Source organism: Megachile rotundata, chromosome 3 (assembly GCF_050947335.1).
Source record: "Megachile rotundata isolate GNS110a chromosome 3, iyMegRotu1, whole genome shotgun sequence".
Classification (NCBI taxonomy): domain Eukaryota; kingdom Metazoa; phylum Arthropoda; class Insecta; order Hymenoptera; family Megachilidae; genus Megachile; species Megachile rotundata.
Genome location: NC_134985.1, coordinates 19,194,963 through 19,213,176, shown reverse-complemented (window position 1 = coordinate 19,213,176; position 18,214 = coordinate 19,194,963). Strand labels below are relative to the sequence as shown.

The 18,214-nt window shown below is 46.6% G+C and overlaps 2 protein-coding genes across 5 annotated transcripts in view; both read right to left on the bottom strand.

The window, feature by feature from the left end:
- Positions 1-18,214, bottom strand: part of Shrm (shroom) — a 161,874-nt gene that overhangs the window by 117,827 nt on the left and 25,833 nt on the right. The window contains exon 1 of one of the 4 annotated variants that reach the window (XM_012290811.2): positions 6,480-6,881. The exons of 1 other annotated variant lie outside the window; for it this stretch is intronic. The gene's annotated coding sequence lies outside the window, so the exon portion shown is untranslated. Of the gene's footprint in view, positions 1-6,479; positions 6,882-18,214 lie in introns of those variants that run through there. 2 more of the 4 variants (XM_012290812.2, XM_012290814.2) reach the window with 2 other exon arrangements.
- On the bottom strand, positions 6,480-17,405 carry LOC143264180 (uncharacterized). The gene is made up of 7 exons (XM_076530084.1): positions 16,425-17,405; positions 15,643-15,945; positions 15,285-15,401; positions 14,865-15,161; positions 14,407-14,615; positions 14,126-14,335; positions 6,480-14,067 (listed from the first exon to the last, which is right to left on the bottom strand). The coding sequence occupies exons 1-7, from the start codon at positions 16,656-16,658 to the stop codon at positions 13,923-13,925; spliced, it is 1,515 nt and encodes a 504-aa protein (XP_076386199.1). The 5' UTR covers positions 16,659-17,405; the 3' UTR covers positions 6,480-13,922.

Genomic DNA, 18,214 nt, shown 5'->3' with positions numbered 1-18,214 from the left:
GTAAGCACCGGCGAGATTTATTTGCTCAAAACGCTTTTTAATGCATATTCAATAGAAACTCGAATTAACTCACAATCTAGTTCATCACCGATCAACGCGTCGAATGCGGTGAAACGTTCAGCTGCATCCTGTCCAGGCCGTTAATCATTAATTAACGCAATGATGTCATTGTATTCGTGCGCGAGGATCGACATAGCGGCATCCACGCATCGTTGCTCGCCTATCTGAACCGTGAGCCAAAGGAAAACGAGGGAAACGAAAGGAAATCGAGTTTAATCCGCGTTACAAACCCGCAACAACAAAGCGCAATCTAGCATCTCTCGTTGCAACAATCTTGCAAAATGCTCGAATATCGATTAATGAGATTTCCTTTCGATCGCCAGAAAGCGCACGCGCGTCGATCGATAACGTTGCGAATAAATAATGATTTTCGATCGTCGGACGCGTCGACCGTTATCTCGATGAGAAGAATTCCCTCGTTACGCAAGAGGCGTTGTAGCAGGGTGTCGATGAATAGATCGACGCCTCCGATGCAGTCACCCGTCAAACATCCCGACGGTCGAGTATCCGAGAAAAATCCGACGACACGAGAAAACAAAGTTACAACGCTAACGGTACAGCATTAACGCGTCCTAGGAACGTCTCATCCATGAACCATCGCGCTCCAAGAATGTTGAAGAACGAATAAAGACAGGTCTCGCTATTATCGTAGAGTCTTGGAGACTTTTATCTGAAATTTCCACACGCTACATTCCTGATCGAATTACGTGCCGGTTGAACTAGCCGTGGAATGCAAATAAACCGTATGGGTTCGCACGACCCACGAAATTTAACTCCGTCGAAGCGAAGTACGTGTCCGAAGGGTTAAAAAAGCGATTGCGTTATATCGAGGCAGGATTTCGTAACAGGCCACACATGACCCTATTTCAACTTCAAGGACCCTGGTTTTTCGAGATCATTAGCTTCGATAAAGTTTGATTTTCTGCCGAGCGACATACACGGGTCGAGTTTGCTGGAGCGCGAAACAAACGCGAGAAGAAAGGAACCGGACCCGATCCCCGCTCGCGTTCCACGGTGAACGTTCTGAAACGTTATCATTGACCTATCATATGGAAATGAGCAGATAACGTATTGACTATGGAAAGGACAATATTTAACTCGGTCGGGGAAAAAAATATTGCCATTGTTACCACGAATGGTCTCCTTTGTCCGCGTTCTGTTCGAGATACCTTATCTTCTTTGCATTTGCACGAGTCTGTGTACCTTTCCCTCCTCTCTTTGGACACTTGACTCGTGTTCGGGTTTAATCGATATTTTAGCTGATCGTGGATAGAATGACAGAATACCTGAACCAATTTACGTGTAACACAAGATAGTTGTACAGCGATTAGAGGGTCGTCGTCCATGAGATACATTCGTTGCAATTGATCGGAGAACAGTCCCTGCAAATGTGCTCCTCGTGAGAACGCTATTTATTCAACGAGTTTTTTGGAGCAGTCAATGCTACTCCGCTGTCGGAAGCTCTTTAGTTGAAAATTAATTAACACGCGTCTAATTAACTTTCACTGCAAAAAGATTAACTGCAACATTTATTCGATTCGAATTCTTCTGCGAGAGCGCTCGGACACGAGTACGATAAATTTGTATAAACGCGGTAAAAGCGACTAGATCGCATTGTATCGAATCATTTACACGCAGAGAGCGAGACATAAAGTAGCGTGTAAACAAGTCAAAGTCAACATATATTTCAATGAAAGTCTTAAAAAGGTTCTGAAATTCCAAATAAAAATTCGAAGAATGCCGTTTTGATTTCCCCGGTGGTTTCGGCGTTAACGCGACTCGAAAGTCTATAAAACGTTGAAAAAATGATACAGGTTATGGAAGAATCGGTGCAATTGGAACGAACACGAATGGATAAATTGTATCCCGGTGTAGATATGCAAGTGCGATCGTATAAAGGATCGCGCGTGTACCCGATCGATTAACATTATCTCGAAATTACAGGACAAATCGAACCCGATACGAGTCCATTTCGTTCCGAGAACGATTTCAAATTACCCGGTTTGTTCGGTAAGCACAAAGTGGGTTACGATGTCTCGGGGAAGGTTCGAAGGAATGTCTCGCCGCTTAAATTGGCAATAGCGGTTCAACGTTTACGCATTCCCAACATTTATTGAAAGGTTTATCATTAATCGTCTCGAAACCCCGGCGGACTTTACGATACCGAAATGCGAGGCGATGCGTTCAGAACGACGCTCCCTTTCCTCGACAATTTCCCGAGATTACGATTGAATCGTCGATTATATACGTACTCTGGAAAGTTGCCGGTTGAATGGCTATTGCCTGCCAACAGGAATATTAATGCGAAAGTTATTGCTCGGTCGGATCTTTGGCTTCGTTCGCAGGGTGTATTCACTGCTCGACCCCTCTTCCTACGTTATCCTACATTATTTCTCGTTTAATCTCTCTTTTTCTCAAAGCGAAGGACATCCGGTTTTCGTCGTCCGGCGAACATCCGCTGCGCTGCTATAGAGCGGCCCAGACGCGCGCGAAACGGTAGGAGGGCTGGCCGGATAGAGAAACGAGCAGAGAAATGCTCAAGATGTTTCGAGATACGCTGGCTAGACCGTCGTCGACCGAGTAAATCGCGAGATCGCCGCTGCAGATATCATCATTCAGTGGTTTCGCATCGCGGAATCTTCGAGCGTGCCTCGGGAAGCATATTTTTCGAGTCGAAGAAAACTCTCTTCTGTTCGCGACTCGTACGGCGTTATAACGGGCACCGGTAAGAATCCCCGAGGAAAATGCCGGAGAGAAAAGAAGCGTAAGGGCACTTGAAAAACGATAATAGTCTAGGCAAACTAGGCATGATACTTAATAATCCTAAAGCGTTTTCTTTTCCTACACAGGCATTTTCCCTATGGAGATCTACCGTTCCGTCGGTGGTTCTTTCATTAAAGACATTAAGGACGAAAGTTCATTCTCCTACGAGCATCTAAAACGTAGAATCCGAGCGCTTCGAGCAGCCCGGTCCAATTTGTACGAGATCTGCTCGAGAGGCCTAAGGGCAAATGAAGTCCAATTACTACATGAGCGTGTATAGGCAATTTGCCGCGTAACTGTAACACAGAAAATGCAGATCTACTCGGAGGCAAAGCGTGCGTGGTAACTCTTAAGCGTCGTGTTTTGTTCGAAGCACAAAACTCGCTGCCCTGGTATGGTAGTTCCTAGATTAGCAAGTCACTAATGACCCGACCATCCGTCATGCCGTGTATAATAATTCTCCCGTTGCGTTTGATACTAACGCGTATTCGGAGCAGACCGTTCCTCCGCGGATCCTCTGATGACCCATAATGTTACGGATTCGAGTCGATTTATAGGCAACGTACAAAATATTGCTCAATTTCGTGCGAGTAACCCAGATCGCGGTAATCTAACCTCGCGAGGAAACTAGAACGTGTTCCAGTCAAACTGGATCCTCCGTTCTATAGTGGTTATCGACGAGAAAAGACGCTAGAAACGGAGCCAGAAGCATATATTTACCGCAATAAAACTACCGTGGGTTCGCATAATCCGCGAGAAAGACCTCCCGCGCAACTCTCTTGAGCAATATGTGCTCTTTTCGAGGTAATGGCGTTTCCACCTATCCTCTGTGCGAACACCTTCTTTCTTCTTTAAACACCGCCGCGTTTATACAGCGATGTTTCTTCGAACGCATATTTAACCCTTTACACTCCTTAATTTCTGTTACCTAACAACTCCTTCATTTACAAAACACATCAAAAAAGGGGATCTCAGTAAAATGTATTGTAACAGTGCGGAGTATGTGACGAATACATTTTTCATTTATTATAAATAGTAATTGAATGAAAATATACAATTCAACCAATCTGTTTATCTGAATCATTAATAAAATGCAAGAGAAATGTGACGTCGAGCTACAATCGAAATAGGACACAGGGTTAACAATTAGGGCGAGTTACCATCCTAATCATTTCGAAACCGCGATGTGACTTTTGTAAAGTTGTAACATTTAAAATTCCGTACTTGTAGAATCTAATTTAACTTCTCGATTAGGATGAATTGATGGTGTCAAGCTGTTAATTAGCAAAGAATTCGTCTCAAAGTCACGAAAGCGTCGCAACAAGTGTTGAAATCGTACTTTGACTCGACTAAATAAGGAATCAATGAAACGCTCGCGAGAACGTCCTTGCGCTCGTTGAATGATCGCGTACGACAACATTTCCCAGAAAACCAGGCTGTGCTCGCTTCATTGAGGAATCTCGAGCGACTGGAACCCGATATCCCGAAAAAAACTGTTCGCTCTCTCGCTCGTTACACAAACATTTCTACGATAAGGTCGTCCCAGGAGCACCAACTGAATGCGTTGTTTGTTTACATTCGAGCACGCATCTTTCATAAAGCAAACATTCATCCTTTCATGGCTGGCTTTCATACCACGGAGTTTACGATCGAATTAGAATTCGCGCAACACGACGAACGATACACGTTGTACGACACGAACGTGCGCGATATCGCACCCTAGCGTGAGGGAAACGGGCAGATTCGAGAGAAAACGCGTGTTTGAATTACTAATTGTTGGCGAACGCTCGTCAAATCGTCAATTGAAGCGTTTCGCGAGCATCGTTTAACATTCCGATTTTATCCGCTTGTGTAAAACCGTGGTGAGATCGGTTTCGTTAGCCTACTTACGTTACTTTTCACCGCTTGCATAATTACTCGACAATCTGCATATACTTTTCTCTGATTCGACTCGACGGATCGCTGAAACTTCAAAGGAATTAATATCTCGGAGTTAAAAGAAGTTTTATCACCGATCTTGCGTTTACAAAAGAAACGGCGAGGTATCAAAGAGCCTATTCCTTTTTAAGAATAATCGTGATTTTACTTGTAGCCAACGATTGCCAACCAGGTAGTTAATGGTATTTTAACAAGCACGGTTGTCGAACCTGCGGCCACCTAACACAAGGTACGGGGCTGGGACTTGGAGCACCGTAATTAACAAGTGCAGGTAGCTGTATCGATGGCCAATGGTGGCACGTGAGGTTCTTCATACGGCAGAGGATCCACTGTGTTTCTTAAAGGTGGTCATGATTCATTCATGAGCATGTAAGGGAACGTCGGAGGGAAACGAGCACAATCGTAGGCAAGTTTTACGATCCTCGATACCTGCGGGTTTGCGGTAGCAATTTTGCATTCTGTTCTCAGACGTGGAGCAACAAGATGCTTCAAGGTCGACGGAACTACGCGACATTTGCCATTCAGACCCACCGACCGAACATTTTCCATTTCTGCCATTAGCTCACAATGCCGTATTGAATCGACTTAATTATTCGACCCTCGGATCGGGAGAAAAACAGCGTCGTCCTGTTCGCTACGATTCGATTCGGAACGAAACAGCGAGATGTTATTTCGATTCGAGTTGCTCCGGGCGATTCGTTCGAAAAACCATCGCCGCTGAAAGGATGGAGAAGGAAGCGGCGTTGACCTTCGACGACGCCAAGAAGAAGCTACCCACGGATTTATCGACGAAAGGTCAAGGCACTCCAAGTTATATCGAGTCGATGTCAAGGTTGACACGGAGAGTCGCGGTTTTTTATCGTAAAATCGATCGATCGCGAAGTATTAACTCTTCCACGCACAAAAGTATTTAGTCGCTTCGACCAGCTACTTTACGAGCAAAATAAATTCTCGAAATGCCTTAAAAGCGTTAGGAACAACGAACGAAAGGAGGCGCATTCCTTCTAGTTGGAAAACAAACGCGGAGGAATAATGTACGGGTCGGAAAATGGTCGAGGTCCGTGTGTGAGAAAAGTTTCCTGAGAATGTTTAGCGTGCTGTTAATGGCGAAGTACATACAATCGGGGTTGCGCGCACCTCGTGCCACGATATCCCGTTGCGAAGCTCGTTCTCGGTATTTCTCGGTGGTTCGTGTTTGCGAAGAACGCGCACGGTATGGATCTTTATCTCTGCGTTGTTCCACGCGAAACAAATTCGCGACCCGTTAAAATTCAACGGAACGTCCTGCGCATGCGCGCGACTCGTAAACACGCCGTCGACGTTATCGACGGTTCGTCAACGGCGCGACGCACCTGTTATTCGAATATCCACGGAATTCTCGAACGCCGACGCGTTCCCCTTAATTTCTTTGAAAGCGAGCGATGGAATCGAGTATTACGTTAGCGTTACGCAACGGATCGTATAATTTCCATTCGCACGTGGAGCGACTTCGGTTTGACGCTTTCGAGAGGAAGAAGGCGAAGGGGCCACGCAGGTGCACGAACGACGCGGGCCCCTTTCGACCCACGATAAACAACCGTGGCAACGGAGTTGCCTCGAGCGTGTTGGAATCGCGAAGTGGAGGAACGAGCGAGGAATCGCAAGGTTCAACGGCAGCTGGCTCCGAGCTGACAGCTGGCGGAGACCGGTACAACAGAAAAATCGAAACAAATAGATACCTGTAAGTTGGCAGATTCCCACCTGTTGATTCAGCGTCGAGCAGCACCGGTTTGTCTCGCGGTTGCTACGCGAACCTCCGCTCCAACACGAGCGTTATCCAGAATGACGAGCGGTCCGCGGAATGCACATACAGCGACAGACAGACGGAGCACATCCACTGTTACACGCACAGCACGTTAACGCGCCGGCTGATGAATCCTGCTCGCAACCACGTGCAACTTTTTCGATCGATAACGAGCGTGTTGTCGCGGTGACATCGAGACGAAGCGCAGGCGAAACGTCAGTTCGCGGACAAGCGTCTTTTCTCGGCGTCTCGTGACGACGATAGAAAAAGGATCACAGTCATTCCATCGTCGAGTTTAGAACGAAGCGCGTTCCGCGATCCACTCCGCGCGAGCGCTGATACACGACTGTAGCCGAAGTTGCACGACAGCATGGCCGAGCCGAGGTGCCGAGCGGCAGCGAACCTTGCCGATTAAACTCGACGCTCGCCGAACCCGTCCGAACGTACAAGTTGGAATGCACGCGGCGGAAATCAGGCGGGATCGGAATCGGGATCGGGCTCGGGTTCGCGCTCGGCCTCTCGGGATTGGGCTCGGACTTGGTTCGGAGCCGATCCAAGGCAAACGACCGCTCTACCCCGCTTCTTTCCTTCCTCCACACTCTGCAGCCCCCACCGCTCGCTATAATCTACGTCTATTATCCTCCTCTCTTGTGTTTCTTTATTCCTTCTATATTCCTCGCGCTTTGTTCCTCTTCGTCCTTTCTTGCCAGCCACCTTTCCTCTCCGGTTTGTTCGCGATTAGTTCGACGCGAAATTTGCGGACGCGATACCCAATGTGTAATTAACGCGTCGATGCGTTTAGACCCTTTGATGCGCCCCGTTTTTGCTCCCTTAGATGCGAAATAGAGATTTCCTTCCACTCGTAAATGGTACGATGCTTTCAAAATTAATGTCCACCGAGCTGACTTACGCTAATAGAAAGGTAATGTTTTTCTTAGACAAAACGCGTTAACAGGGAACGTATTTATTTATGCTACAATTTTAATTTTGCCTCGTTAAATTTTATCGAACCGTCGTGACGCGTTACCACGGTTGTTACAAAAACTTTCTTACGATATTGATATATAAATCGATATAACACGAAGTAAAAGGAAAACTTAGTTTTTATTATTCTTAGATTTACATTCGATTACGACACCGATGTCTCCTCGATCAATCGAAGTATATAAAATAAACACGGAAGCATACGCAACAGCGGATGTGCAATTAACGCACTCTGTTCTATTTTTGCTCTCATTGGTGTAATATATCGATTTTCATCAAATCGAAATGCGAACTTCCTTTGCAACGAGATGTTTTTCCGTTAGTCGAAGCAGAATCAACGCTATGATGTGAAATATATATAATTAACAGCCGTTACGTCTATGCAAAATATCGATCTTCGTCAAATCGAAACGTCACTCTTTCTCGATTAATTTGTCCGATTCAACGAAACAGAAAATTGCGGACGGCATATCGGATGGGTAATTAACGAGTTTCCGCGCTTAAACTGTGCTCCGTTTTTGCGGCCGATGCGAAATATCGATCATCTTCGAATCGAGATGTCAACTTTCCTCGATTGCAACACGACCGCTATTTCGATTAATCGGCGCCATGACCGACCTTAGAGCGAAAGCAATTTATCGTTGGCGGCGTTTCGAATCGCGACGTAGGTGTTCGTTAAAAGCGCGTATATGCGAAAAGGCGACTGAGAATTTCTTTCCTTGTAGCGTTTGTTTTAACGCGTGACCTGTGTCTCATTTGCATATCCCGGAATGTGAAATTGAAGATGATAAATAAGAGCAAAAACCCGCTTAATGGCGAAACCCGGTACCTACGGACGTCGAGGGAGACGTATAAAAATACCTGGCGTATCGCGTACGACCACGTCGCGCCGGTACGTTTCTTTTCCGTCAAATCGAACGTTATCGTTAATCACATCGGATTCCCCGGGACGAAGATAAAGCGATTTCATGGCGAATTTACATTAGCAACGATGTCTTCGAAAGATTTTACCTCGCAATTAGAACGGTCGATCTTAAAACATACGCGACGATATACAGCGCATTGTGCGATAAAAATGTTACTTTAAGAATTAAAGAACCGATCTTGCTAATAGCAAGGTAAAGTGCTCGTAGCTTGGCGAGATAAAAAATGCAGTAGTCCAGGATGTTGTTCCCATCTCGAAACTGTTTCACGCGAACAATAATATTTCTGAAATGTACGTTAACGAGGTATATTTACATCTAATCTCGTAATCGCATCGTAAAGACCGTTCCCCTGGAGATTTCACCTTTCTCGATGGCACTCGAGGCGGACGATGGCCATAAAACGGAACTCAATGATAACGGATTACCGTGCCAGCAGATACACACGAATGTTTATCACGGACATCGGTGCCACGCCACAAAACAGATGTACACTCTCGATACCATAAAAATCGTGGCGAGTTCTCTCTCCGCTTCCTTCACCCACGCGCGACTTCTTGTCCCATAAAATGTGACTAAAACGCGGCATTCCTTCTCGTTTATTACACGTTTACGGCTATACTTACATAATGCGGGGCGTGTATATACGGTTCGGTGTGTCGTTGTAATTTCACGCGCGGCCACGTGTCGGTCACGTCTGCCCGTGTAACGCGAAAATCCGTTCACAATACGCGATTTCGAACTTTCGAAAATACGTATCGATTGAAATATGTTCTCGCTCGGTAATGGATTTTCGATATCGCTCCGCTTAAAAGCGCTTTCTGATCCTTCCGTTCAACGGGACCTAGATGAACAATGATCGATTCATCTTCGATCAACTTTTCATAGAAAGTTCTTTCGCACGTGTCGAACACACGGCCGTGCTTAATTCGCGCGAATGGCACAGCCTCTTTTCCTATATCGCCATTCTTTCTTAGAAAAGGCTATTGTTCCCGACACCGAGTACAAAAAATTGTACGATCATTATTTTGTCCACCATCTGTCTTTTGTCAAGGACGAGGATCGCGATGCCAGTGCACCGGTTCGAGGACGATTCAATAATCGGTGCCATTAAACCGTTTCTAAATACTTAAGAGCGGCAGATTGCCCGCGGTTTCTCGAACGTGTCACGCTTTTATCCGTCGAGAAGGAAGGTACGTAGAATGGTGTGCGCGTAATTGTATTTAAATCGCTGCTCCGCATATCGATCCACGCGCATTGTCTGTCACAATACGAGGTATGCACGTGGTTGCTGCTGGCCTCCGATCGTCTACGTGCTGCTCCGACCGGAATCACCGCGACCAAGCCACCGAAGACATAGTTTTCTCGTTAATCACCGTGATTACGCTATTTTCGTGTGGCGCAACCGGCACGAAAAGGCACCTTTGTGTTCCGGTGACCGGATCGAGACCCTCGAAGACCGATGCTGCGGACGAGCTATTGCTAAATTTAGGATCTCCATGGGACGATTGTGTAACGCGACCCGTTTCCAATCGATTTCGATCTTTCGCCATACGGACCTCGAAATTTCGTGCACTTTTCTATTCTTACGACAGTTTCGGGCTACATCATTTTTTAGACAGAAATTTAAAAAGTTCGTCGTCTTGAAATATATTTTAGCTATAGGTGATTGTGTATTTTCTAATGTCACGTGTCTTTGCTACTTTCGTGTCGTTATCCCCAAGTCCTCTTAAGTACTTTATGATTCGGATACTCGACACCATAATTTTTCAGTTCCAGAATAAATGTACAATTCGATAACGGTTACTAGCCGGCATAATCTTATTATACGGGGCAATACGAACAAGCTGGTCGATTAGCGGACGATTTCCGTGAACCGGTACCATTTAGATAGCATTAAGTAGGCAGAAAATGTAATTCGTATCGGGCACGCGAAGAGGCCATTCGTATCATTTTGACTAATAGCCTGGACTCACGATGGAATCGTCAAAAATAGAACCGCTGTATCGATATGATTTATCGTTCGTTTCATTTGACCCGGATTATAGTTTCCTCGCGTCAAGTCCTCGTTCGCTGGACGCGCGCTGTCTAATCTCGACGTCGCGAGTATTGTTATTTTGACACCCATTAAACGTCAATCCTGCTCGCGCAATTTGCCAGCCGTGACAGCGCTCTATGATCCGCGATTTTTCGCGGACCACCGCGCGACATTCGATCCAACCTCGCTTGCAACATCGATCGTTCGATACGTAATATCGCTAAATTAAATCGCATAAGCGTAGCACGGTATAATTTAAATGCTCGTAAATCACAAACACTCGGTATTATCCGATATTTCTTCATCGTACCTGCTATTTTGCTACCACTTCTCTCACGATCGCCGCTCGTAGCCGAGCGACATAATGCTAGACCACTTCGGAAATCAAAGTTTCGAAAACGGAAGGCGGGAGGGCGGGAAAGAGAAAGGCGAGAGAGAAAAGAGGAGAAAGAGAAAGCACGCGCGCTGCTTGTGGCGCTGATTGCGAGAGACACGCAACAATCGCTGCAATTGACCGCGTAATAGAAACGCGTTATGCAGTGTACGGTAAGCGGCCGGTAGGATACCGGTCGACCTTGAGAATGAACATGATTCCTTAACGCGCGTTTTCCCTTTTACGGAAGGGTTCCGCGTTCGCGTAATTGTCGCGTTACCTCGATCGACTCGCAAAATTTAGGCAACCCCCTATCAATGGAACAGTCGATCTTCCATTCATAAGCTCTCAAAGATTCATAAGCTCTCGGTCGTTTCAAATTCTCAAAGTTCGAAGATTTCCATACTTACCGCAAATTGGGTCGCGATTAACCGGTAGAAACGGTACCGTTTTGGAAGCCTCTGAACTATGACACAGCGATTCGCGGTAAAGTGCCGTGAGATCGATGTATCGATTCGAGGGCGAGGCGGCGTGAGACCGTCGACGGGATCCATCGGGATCCCGTTGACGTTTTTATGGTAAACAGATGAAAGTCCATGGCACAGTCCCGGCCGTGCAACGAGCCTCGGTGTATGCTAACTAAATGCAAATACGTCAGATCTGCATAATTCGTCGGAGGATTTCTCTCTGTTTTCGCATGCGGTTGTCTTTGACCAACCACCCGCCTTACGCGGTGTACGGAACCGACGGTGTCGCTGTTTATTATGGAGCTACGACCTCGACACTTGCACGAGCTAAGTTTCTGTCGCGTCGCGGAAACGGTCACGTAAGAATCACAGATCGCAGAGATACCGCCGTGAAACGGAAAGAAAGTTCCAGCAAGGAACCTGGCTGTCGCTTCGGGGAAAAATGGAAGAGTTTCTGGGAAGATACGAGCGATTTGCGGCAGCCAGGTATACGAGAGGACCCGAAAGAGGAACAGAGACGCGGCTAGGAATTTCCTCGGCGTATCGTAGGATCGTGACAGGTCGACAGGTAGCGACAGGACACTGAATACGAATTCTTCTAACGGTCTACTAAGGAACGAGGCAGGCTTTTCGCGCCTGAAATTAAAAACCCCTGCAGAAGTTGACGTTAGATCGGCAATAAAAATTCTTCCCAGAAATTTTTACGTTGCGAAGTCTCTAAGTTCGAAATCGGCACTCGATTCGTCGGTCAGTGGGTCAGATGGTCGAGTACGATTTTCCGCGAATAAAAGAGAACGCGAGAGAGCCGTCGATTCGCGAACGACGGATACGAATACTTGGCCCGATGGATCGAAGAAGGATTCATCGTGATTTATCTTTCCACGCGTCTCGAGCCCTCGCGCATAATCGTCCAGCGGATTGTAGGGTAGCTTAATTGACACGTCATCTCTTTTCGTGTTACACGAGGAACCATTCGTCTTACCCTCGGTCCACGCGTCGCTCTTAAATCAATTCCGGCCACGGACAAATTACCAAAAAGAATTAATGGCTTCGACGCCGCTCCTAATTGGCCCGAAATCATGCGAACAGGCTTCGAGAGGGGAAGCGGCTCGTCGATCGATGCCGTGCCCTTTCCGATACGAACAGCGGGAGATCCACCCTTGGCTGATTTTATCTGGCCCGGTCAAAGCACGTTCAAACGCCCACGTGAAATTAATAGGCGATTCTTTTCCGAGCTTTCGACGGAGTACGCGCTGGTGTTCGCGAGTTTGTTGCTCGATCGAGCGCGTGAGCGTGCGGATAACCTTTGGAATCTTTGAAATAACGCCGTTCTCGCGTGGGTGGACGAATGAATGAAACTACCCACGTGGCTGACAATGAAGCGCTTTTGCTAATCGAACGCTAACTCATCGTCCGGCTCTGATGGCGATTATGAAACATCGGGGAAGTTGTTTCGCGAAGTTAGACGCTCGGAGAAATATGGCCCGTGTTGTCCAGGAAATCCAACAGAATCATCCAGCGAATATGTTGCGAGACGAGCAACAACTTACTTCGCGAACGCGCAGTTTTCAATAGCCGCGGGTGTAATCCTCGACAATGTAATCAGTTTTTACCGATTCGGAAATCGTTCGATTCAGGATTACGCTTAAGTAATTTAGAAATCGTGAGATACAGATTGCTCTCGTTTATCAGAGCAGACGGATATAAATAGTTAGTTTCTTTAATTGACCTACTCGTTTGTCTTTTCGTCTCTAGCGCGAAAGATACGAAAACGAAGAACACGCGGATTATCGTTTAATTAACGAAGCGAAGTGAATCGCTTACAAGGCGAGAATTAATATTCCAACAAGCAGGCCAATTTATAATCCGTTCCCTATCTTCATTCCATATGCGTGGAAAGAGTAATATGAATTTTAAGATCGTACGCGCGTTGCTCCGTTTTGAACCACGGCCACGGAGTTAATAGGAAAACGACGTCGCGAATCTCGTTCAAGTTCATGGAACCGACTCGATTTCTTTCGATACGCTCTGGTAATTAATTCCTGGACGTACAGACTTGTTACAACGTTGATTAAAAACGCAAGAGAAAAAATTGCTAACGATGCCTCGGGATATCCGGTCGATTCGATTAATATGTACGCTCGTTCGCGTCGACGGATCGGTCTTGAAACATCAGTGGGCGGCCTGACACGACCAATCAAATTAATACCATTTCAAAGAGAAATGCGAATCACAACGAGCTGCACGGTGAGGTTGATAAATCGCTTGCCAGTTAAGCGAGACAGTTACACGGGCATACATTGTAACAAATTACAGGACCGGATTGAATTTTATAATAAATACCGAGAGATTTCCTTCGATGTGGATAGTCCGCGGTCACGTACACATCGTTTCATACCACGTTTTGCATCGCTAGCTGAACAAATTCCCTTTCGTGTGGATTTTCACGACAGGGACACTCCTCTGCCATCGTAGTCGCACGGAGGCCACCGGAATATTAACGAAGAATACCTTTTAGCCAACTCGATATATTGCCAATTCCAAGAATTTTCCTACCCTCCTGTCAGTGACTACATTCCAAACTTCCACCTCGTCAACGCTGTCGCGATTTTCTAATTTCTTTCTGCAACTCGTGTCTGCCCGCCTCGTAGCGTTGTACTTCGCGGTTTAGCAGGAAAATCTTATCCTCCAAGATGGTCTTCATCTTCATCATTCTCTCCATCTTGAGCAACTCTTGTCTGTAGACGAAAGTTCGGTTAAAGAAACAATCGTTTGTCGAACGTTCGCGAGGCTTACGGAGCCACTAGCAGCCCTGCTCCGATTTTCTTCTCGTTTATGCTGTTCCGTATTCCGTTTAACGACAGTCGAACAACGTTCACTCGTTCTCGAATGTTGGCGTTAATGTCGCTATACTTGCTCAGACTTCGCTGTTGGTGCTCGATGTCCTCCACGATGCATATCTCTTTCTCTTTATACTGAGCCACTCCGTTTACCGTCTCGGCAATTCTGTTAACGATCGAGCACGATAATCACCGCGGAAGGAAATGTTTGTCTAAGAAACGAAAACACGAAGGTACTTGATCCGTAGTTTCTCCAGCTCGCTATCTCGTTCATCCAGTCTGTTCTTGTAGCCCATATTGGCCACGTGAAGCGCCTCGTAGTCCATCGTGGTCATTCCTTCACCTAGAGTTTCCGCGATCTTGAGCCGCACCTTCAGATCTTCCAGACGATGCTGAAGAAATACGTACTTCACGCGATCTGCTGCCAACACTTCACGACGCTCTGTCTACTTTGAGGGTTTAAGTCTGTCTAAGACTTTGAGGGTTATTCTAACCGAACAATGATCATTTGTATCGGATTTGGAAAGTTCGTAGTGAAATTTATTGGGTCGACCTCTATTTCAGTAGTTGCCATTTTTAATTGATTTATTATCGTTAACTATATAACTGCAGTTTAGTTTGAACGATAGGTCGTAAGTGTGAGAGATACTACGAATTTTCTGTTCGATCCGATAATTAATACCATACACGCAAACCTGACGACGCGTCAGAGCATTCATCATCCTATCTGTCAGCTTTTTGCCCGTTTTTTCGAAAACCAAATCGATGGCCACCTCCTTTTCACGGTCCAGAAACTCGTTGAAAGTTTGTCGTTCCTCCTCTCTGGTCGCGTGCACTCTTTTCACGTAATTGTCAAAGTCGGATATCAGTTCAGTCTGTTGCATCATGATCTCGTCGATCTGCATTTTGTACTTTTTCAACGCTTCCTTGTATACCTCTTCCATCTGTTCCATGGTTTTATCGGCGTCCGAGGGTGTCATTCTCTCTTGGGCCTACATGAATGGTTTATTTACGAGAAACTTGACAGATACCATTTAACATTGCAATTGCTTTTTGGAGCGAAACGAAGAGATGCAAATTGGAGAAAAAAGGAACCGATCTCGTTTTACTCTGACCTTCTTCATCTGTCGACTGACCCAAAGTTCTAACAGCCTGTTTTTCCTCCGCAGTTCGCTCAGCTCTCCTTGTAACTCTTTTATTCTGTTGATAACGGCTTCGCGTTCGGCGGAAACCTGCCGCAGAGGAAGGGGAGAGGACGTTACACCAGAAACCTCTTTATTATTTACATCTCCTCCATTTACAATAAGAACTTATCGCCATTATGTGCAAATACACGGATCAAAGTAGGAATAAGGAGGATAAAAGGCGAGAAGTCGGAAGGTTTAGCGTCTTAGAATCTCAATGTATCACGAAGGTCGTGAGGAATAGCAATACCACGGGCAGAACGAGAGCGAATGACAGGTTTATGCGCACCTCTTCAGGTATCCCGGCAACTACGGACTCCTCTATTCCTCGCGCTTCCTCGTCCAACTTTTCCGTCGTAGAAGTCGTCGAGGAAAATAACTCTTCTGCTTCACCTACTTCTTCCTCATCGTGAAATGCCTCGCTCTCGACGCTCCATTTCGAGACCACATTCCACGAGGACTCTTCGCCGATCGATTCTTCTCTTTCCATTCGTGCCTCATAGTCTTCCCTTCCTTCTCTTTCTTCTTCTCCTTCATCTTCTCCTTCTCCTTCTTCTCCCCAAATATCGTAATCAAACATCTTATCGAAATTCTGGAGAGACAGTAATTAGTTATCTATTTACGGTATTGGGACTCGCACTGCTCGTATTACTGCTTGAGCGGTTGATAACGTCTTACGTAATAAATTTATAATCACTCAGTTATATAATGTAAACCTGCTTGATTTCATAAACTAGCAATATTTCATTTCGATATGAGCGAACAATCAATTGCGAAATAACATTCGCAAACAGGTAGAGCGTCAAATTTGTGGATTATAGTAAAAGGGGTTTTCTAAACTGATGCACAAGTACGTGTGTGCACGCTTCAATTAACCAGGTGTGAAAATGTATGTTTCTACCAGTGAAAGTTTAAATTCCATTACTTGCAAGTATATTCAGTACATATACTCATTAGTAACTGCACACGATATTACTCCAAACGTAAGTCTTCGTATCAGGATCATCGAGGTTAACCCTATTCTACATAATTAGCACAATTTCTACTCGTTTTTCCTCGTGTTCCGCTTACCCCGAGATCAACCATTTCCCCGTCTGCATGGTCGAAGGAAAAGTCCAAATGATCTTCGGTCGTCATCTTGTAGTCACGTTGAAAAGTCTCGCGAATAAAAGGAAAGGTTGGAAAACGCGTAACCCGAAGGTAGGAGAATACGAAAGAGGAACAACTACGGAACGAAGAAAACAGTCGAACGAATTCGCTGGCACGGTTGGATCGACGCCTCCTCGAGAAGGCCTCGAGCCGCATGCAGTCGACCTTGAAGATCGAAGATGATCTTCCCTCTCGAGCGAGTGTATACAGCGCGCTGCGCTCGCTTAACCACTCGGTGGAGATACACGGAGGAAAAGTTCCTCGCGGGACGTCGATTAAACCGCTGCGAGCTACCGGACACCGTCGGTGCGGATGCTCGGCGTATCCTGCGGCGCGCAGCCTATGATTTCATCTCTCTATGTGCTTTATTCCGCGCTCGCCCGGTCTCCAAGCTGATGTATGAAAAGTTTATTTATGGGGGACGTGGCTCGTTCGATCACGCGAGAGCCGCATGACGGCGAAACACGCCGAGCTGAAACCCGAGTACCTTTCTTTCGCCGGACGTTAAACGACGAGGAATTAATAACCAGACGTGGCCGTGTGTCGCGAAAAATCGCCACTCGGAACAACCCGTGGCTCGCTTTTGTTATTTCGTTATTTTTAGTTTTCGCGCCGGTGCTTCCCATCGCGACGCGAGGAAAACGAAGAAGACGCGGGAAGCTTCCTCGGGAAAGACTCGATGCAAGCTCCTCTTACCTGCTTGGATTTCTGCGCTTCGAACGATTTATCGTATAGGATCTTTTCCCGCTTTAATCGAGGAATCTGTGACCGCCTGACGAATCACCGCGTTTGATTTCCCAAGTTCAGATTTCACGATACCGGGGATAACGGTGGTACGGACAATTTATCTTGGCGAACGGACCGACCCACCACAGATTACCATCTACTTTCCACCCTTTTGTGCCGGATCACGTAACTTTTTCTTTCGATGATCCCACGATTAAAAGAATACGATTCGTTCGTAGCCTACGCAATAACGAGAAGGCACGCGTATTCGAGCAGTGCCACTCTTTGCTTTACGGAGTCGGCCCTACGGGGATTAGATCCGGTGAAAACGAAAAAAGAAAGAGGAACGAAACGACTCGAAAAGGGAACGACGAACAGAGACGCAGAGCGAGGTACTTGAAGCCGCGTGGGCCGCCAAGACTGCATTCCTGTAGGATCAAGGATCCCTGCTCGAGTCGCGCGTGTGTACCTTCTGTACGTGTCTCTCCGCGGTGTCTGTGCCCGTGTAACCGTGTACTCGTGCTTCGTTGCCAACCTGTATGAGCGAGCACACGTTTACGCGCGCGCACTCCCCCTCGCGAACGCGCACGCACACGTACGAGCGGTCCAAGAGTGGTCGAGGTTCGATTGTCAGTATCGAATCCCCGCGGCTCTTTTCCCCGATATGCGTGCCACGGCGTGCAGTAGACAAGAAACGAGTTTTTACGTCCCGATGACACTGACGTACCAATTTCCTGAGTTCCAGTTCCCGAATCTTTACGGGCCGGCGGATGACAGCCGTCGACAAAATTTATTGGCCGCTCGGACGAATCGTTTCGTGTCGTCGACGGTGCGCACGCACGCGAGATCGCGTTCGGACGATCGAGAAAACGGACCGATCTCGTTCTAATAAGAAAGCGAACGATCGCCGGTAAAAATACCTCGGGAGCTATGAATAGCCGCGGCCGGAGCAGGAATTCAGAAAATGTTACGGGAACGAGCGTGGT

Coding starts and splice junctions, on each gene's coding strand:
- LOC143264180 (XM_076530084.1), bottom strand. CDS start 16,658: ATGCGGCTCGAGGCCTTCTCGAGGAGGCGTCGATCCAACCGTGCCAGC. Junction 15,402..15,642: donor TTGCCGGGATACCTGAAGAG/GTGCGCATAAAC, acceptor CCTCTGCGGCAG/GTTTCCGCCGAACGCGAAGC. Junction 14,336..14,406: donor CTGGAGAAACTACGGATCAA/GTACCTTCGTGT, acceptor GATCGTTAACAG/AATTGCCGAGACGGTAAACG.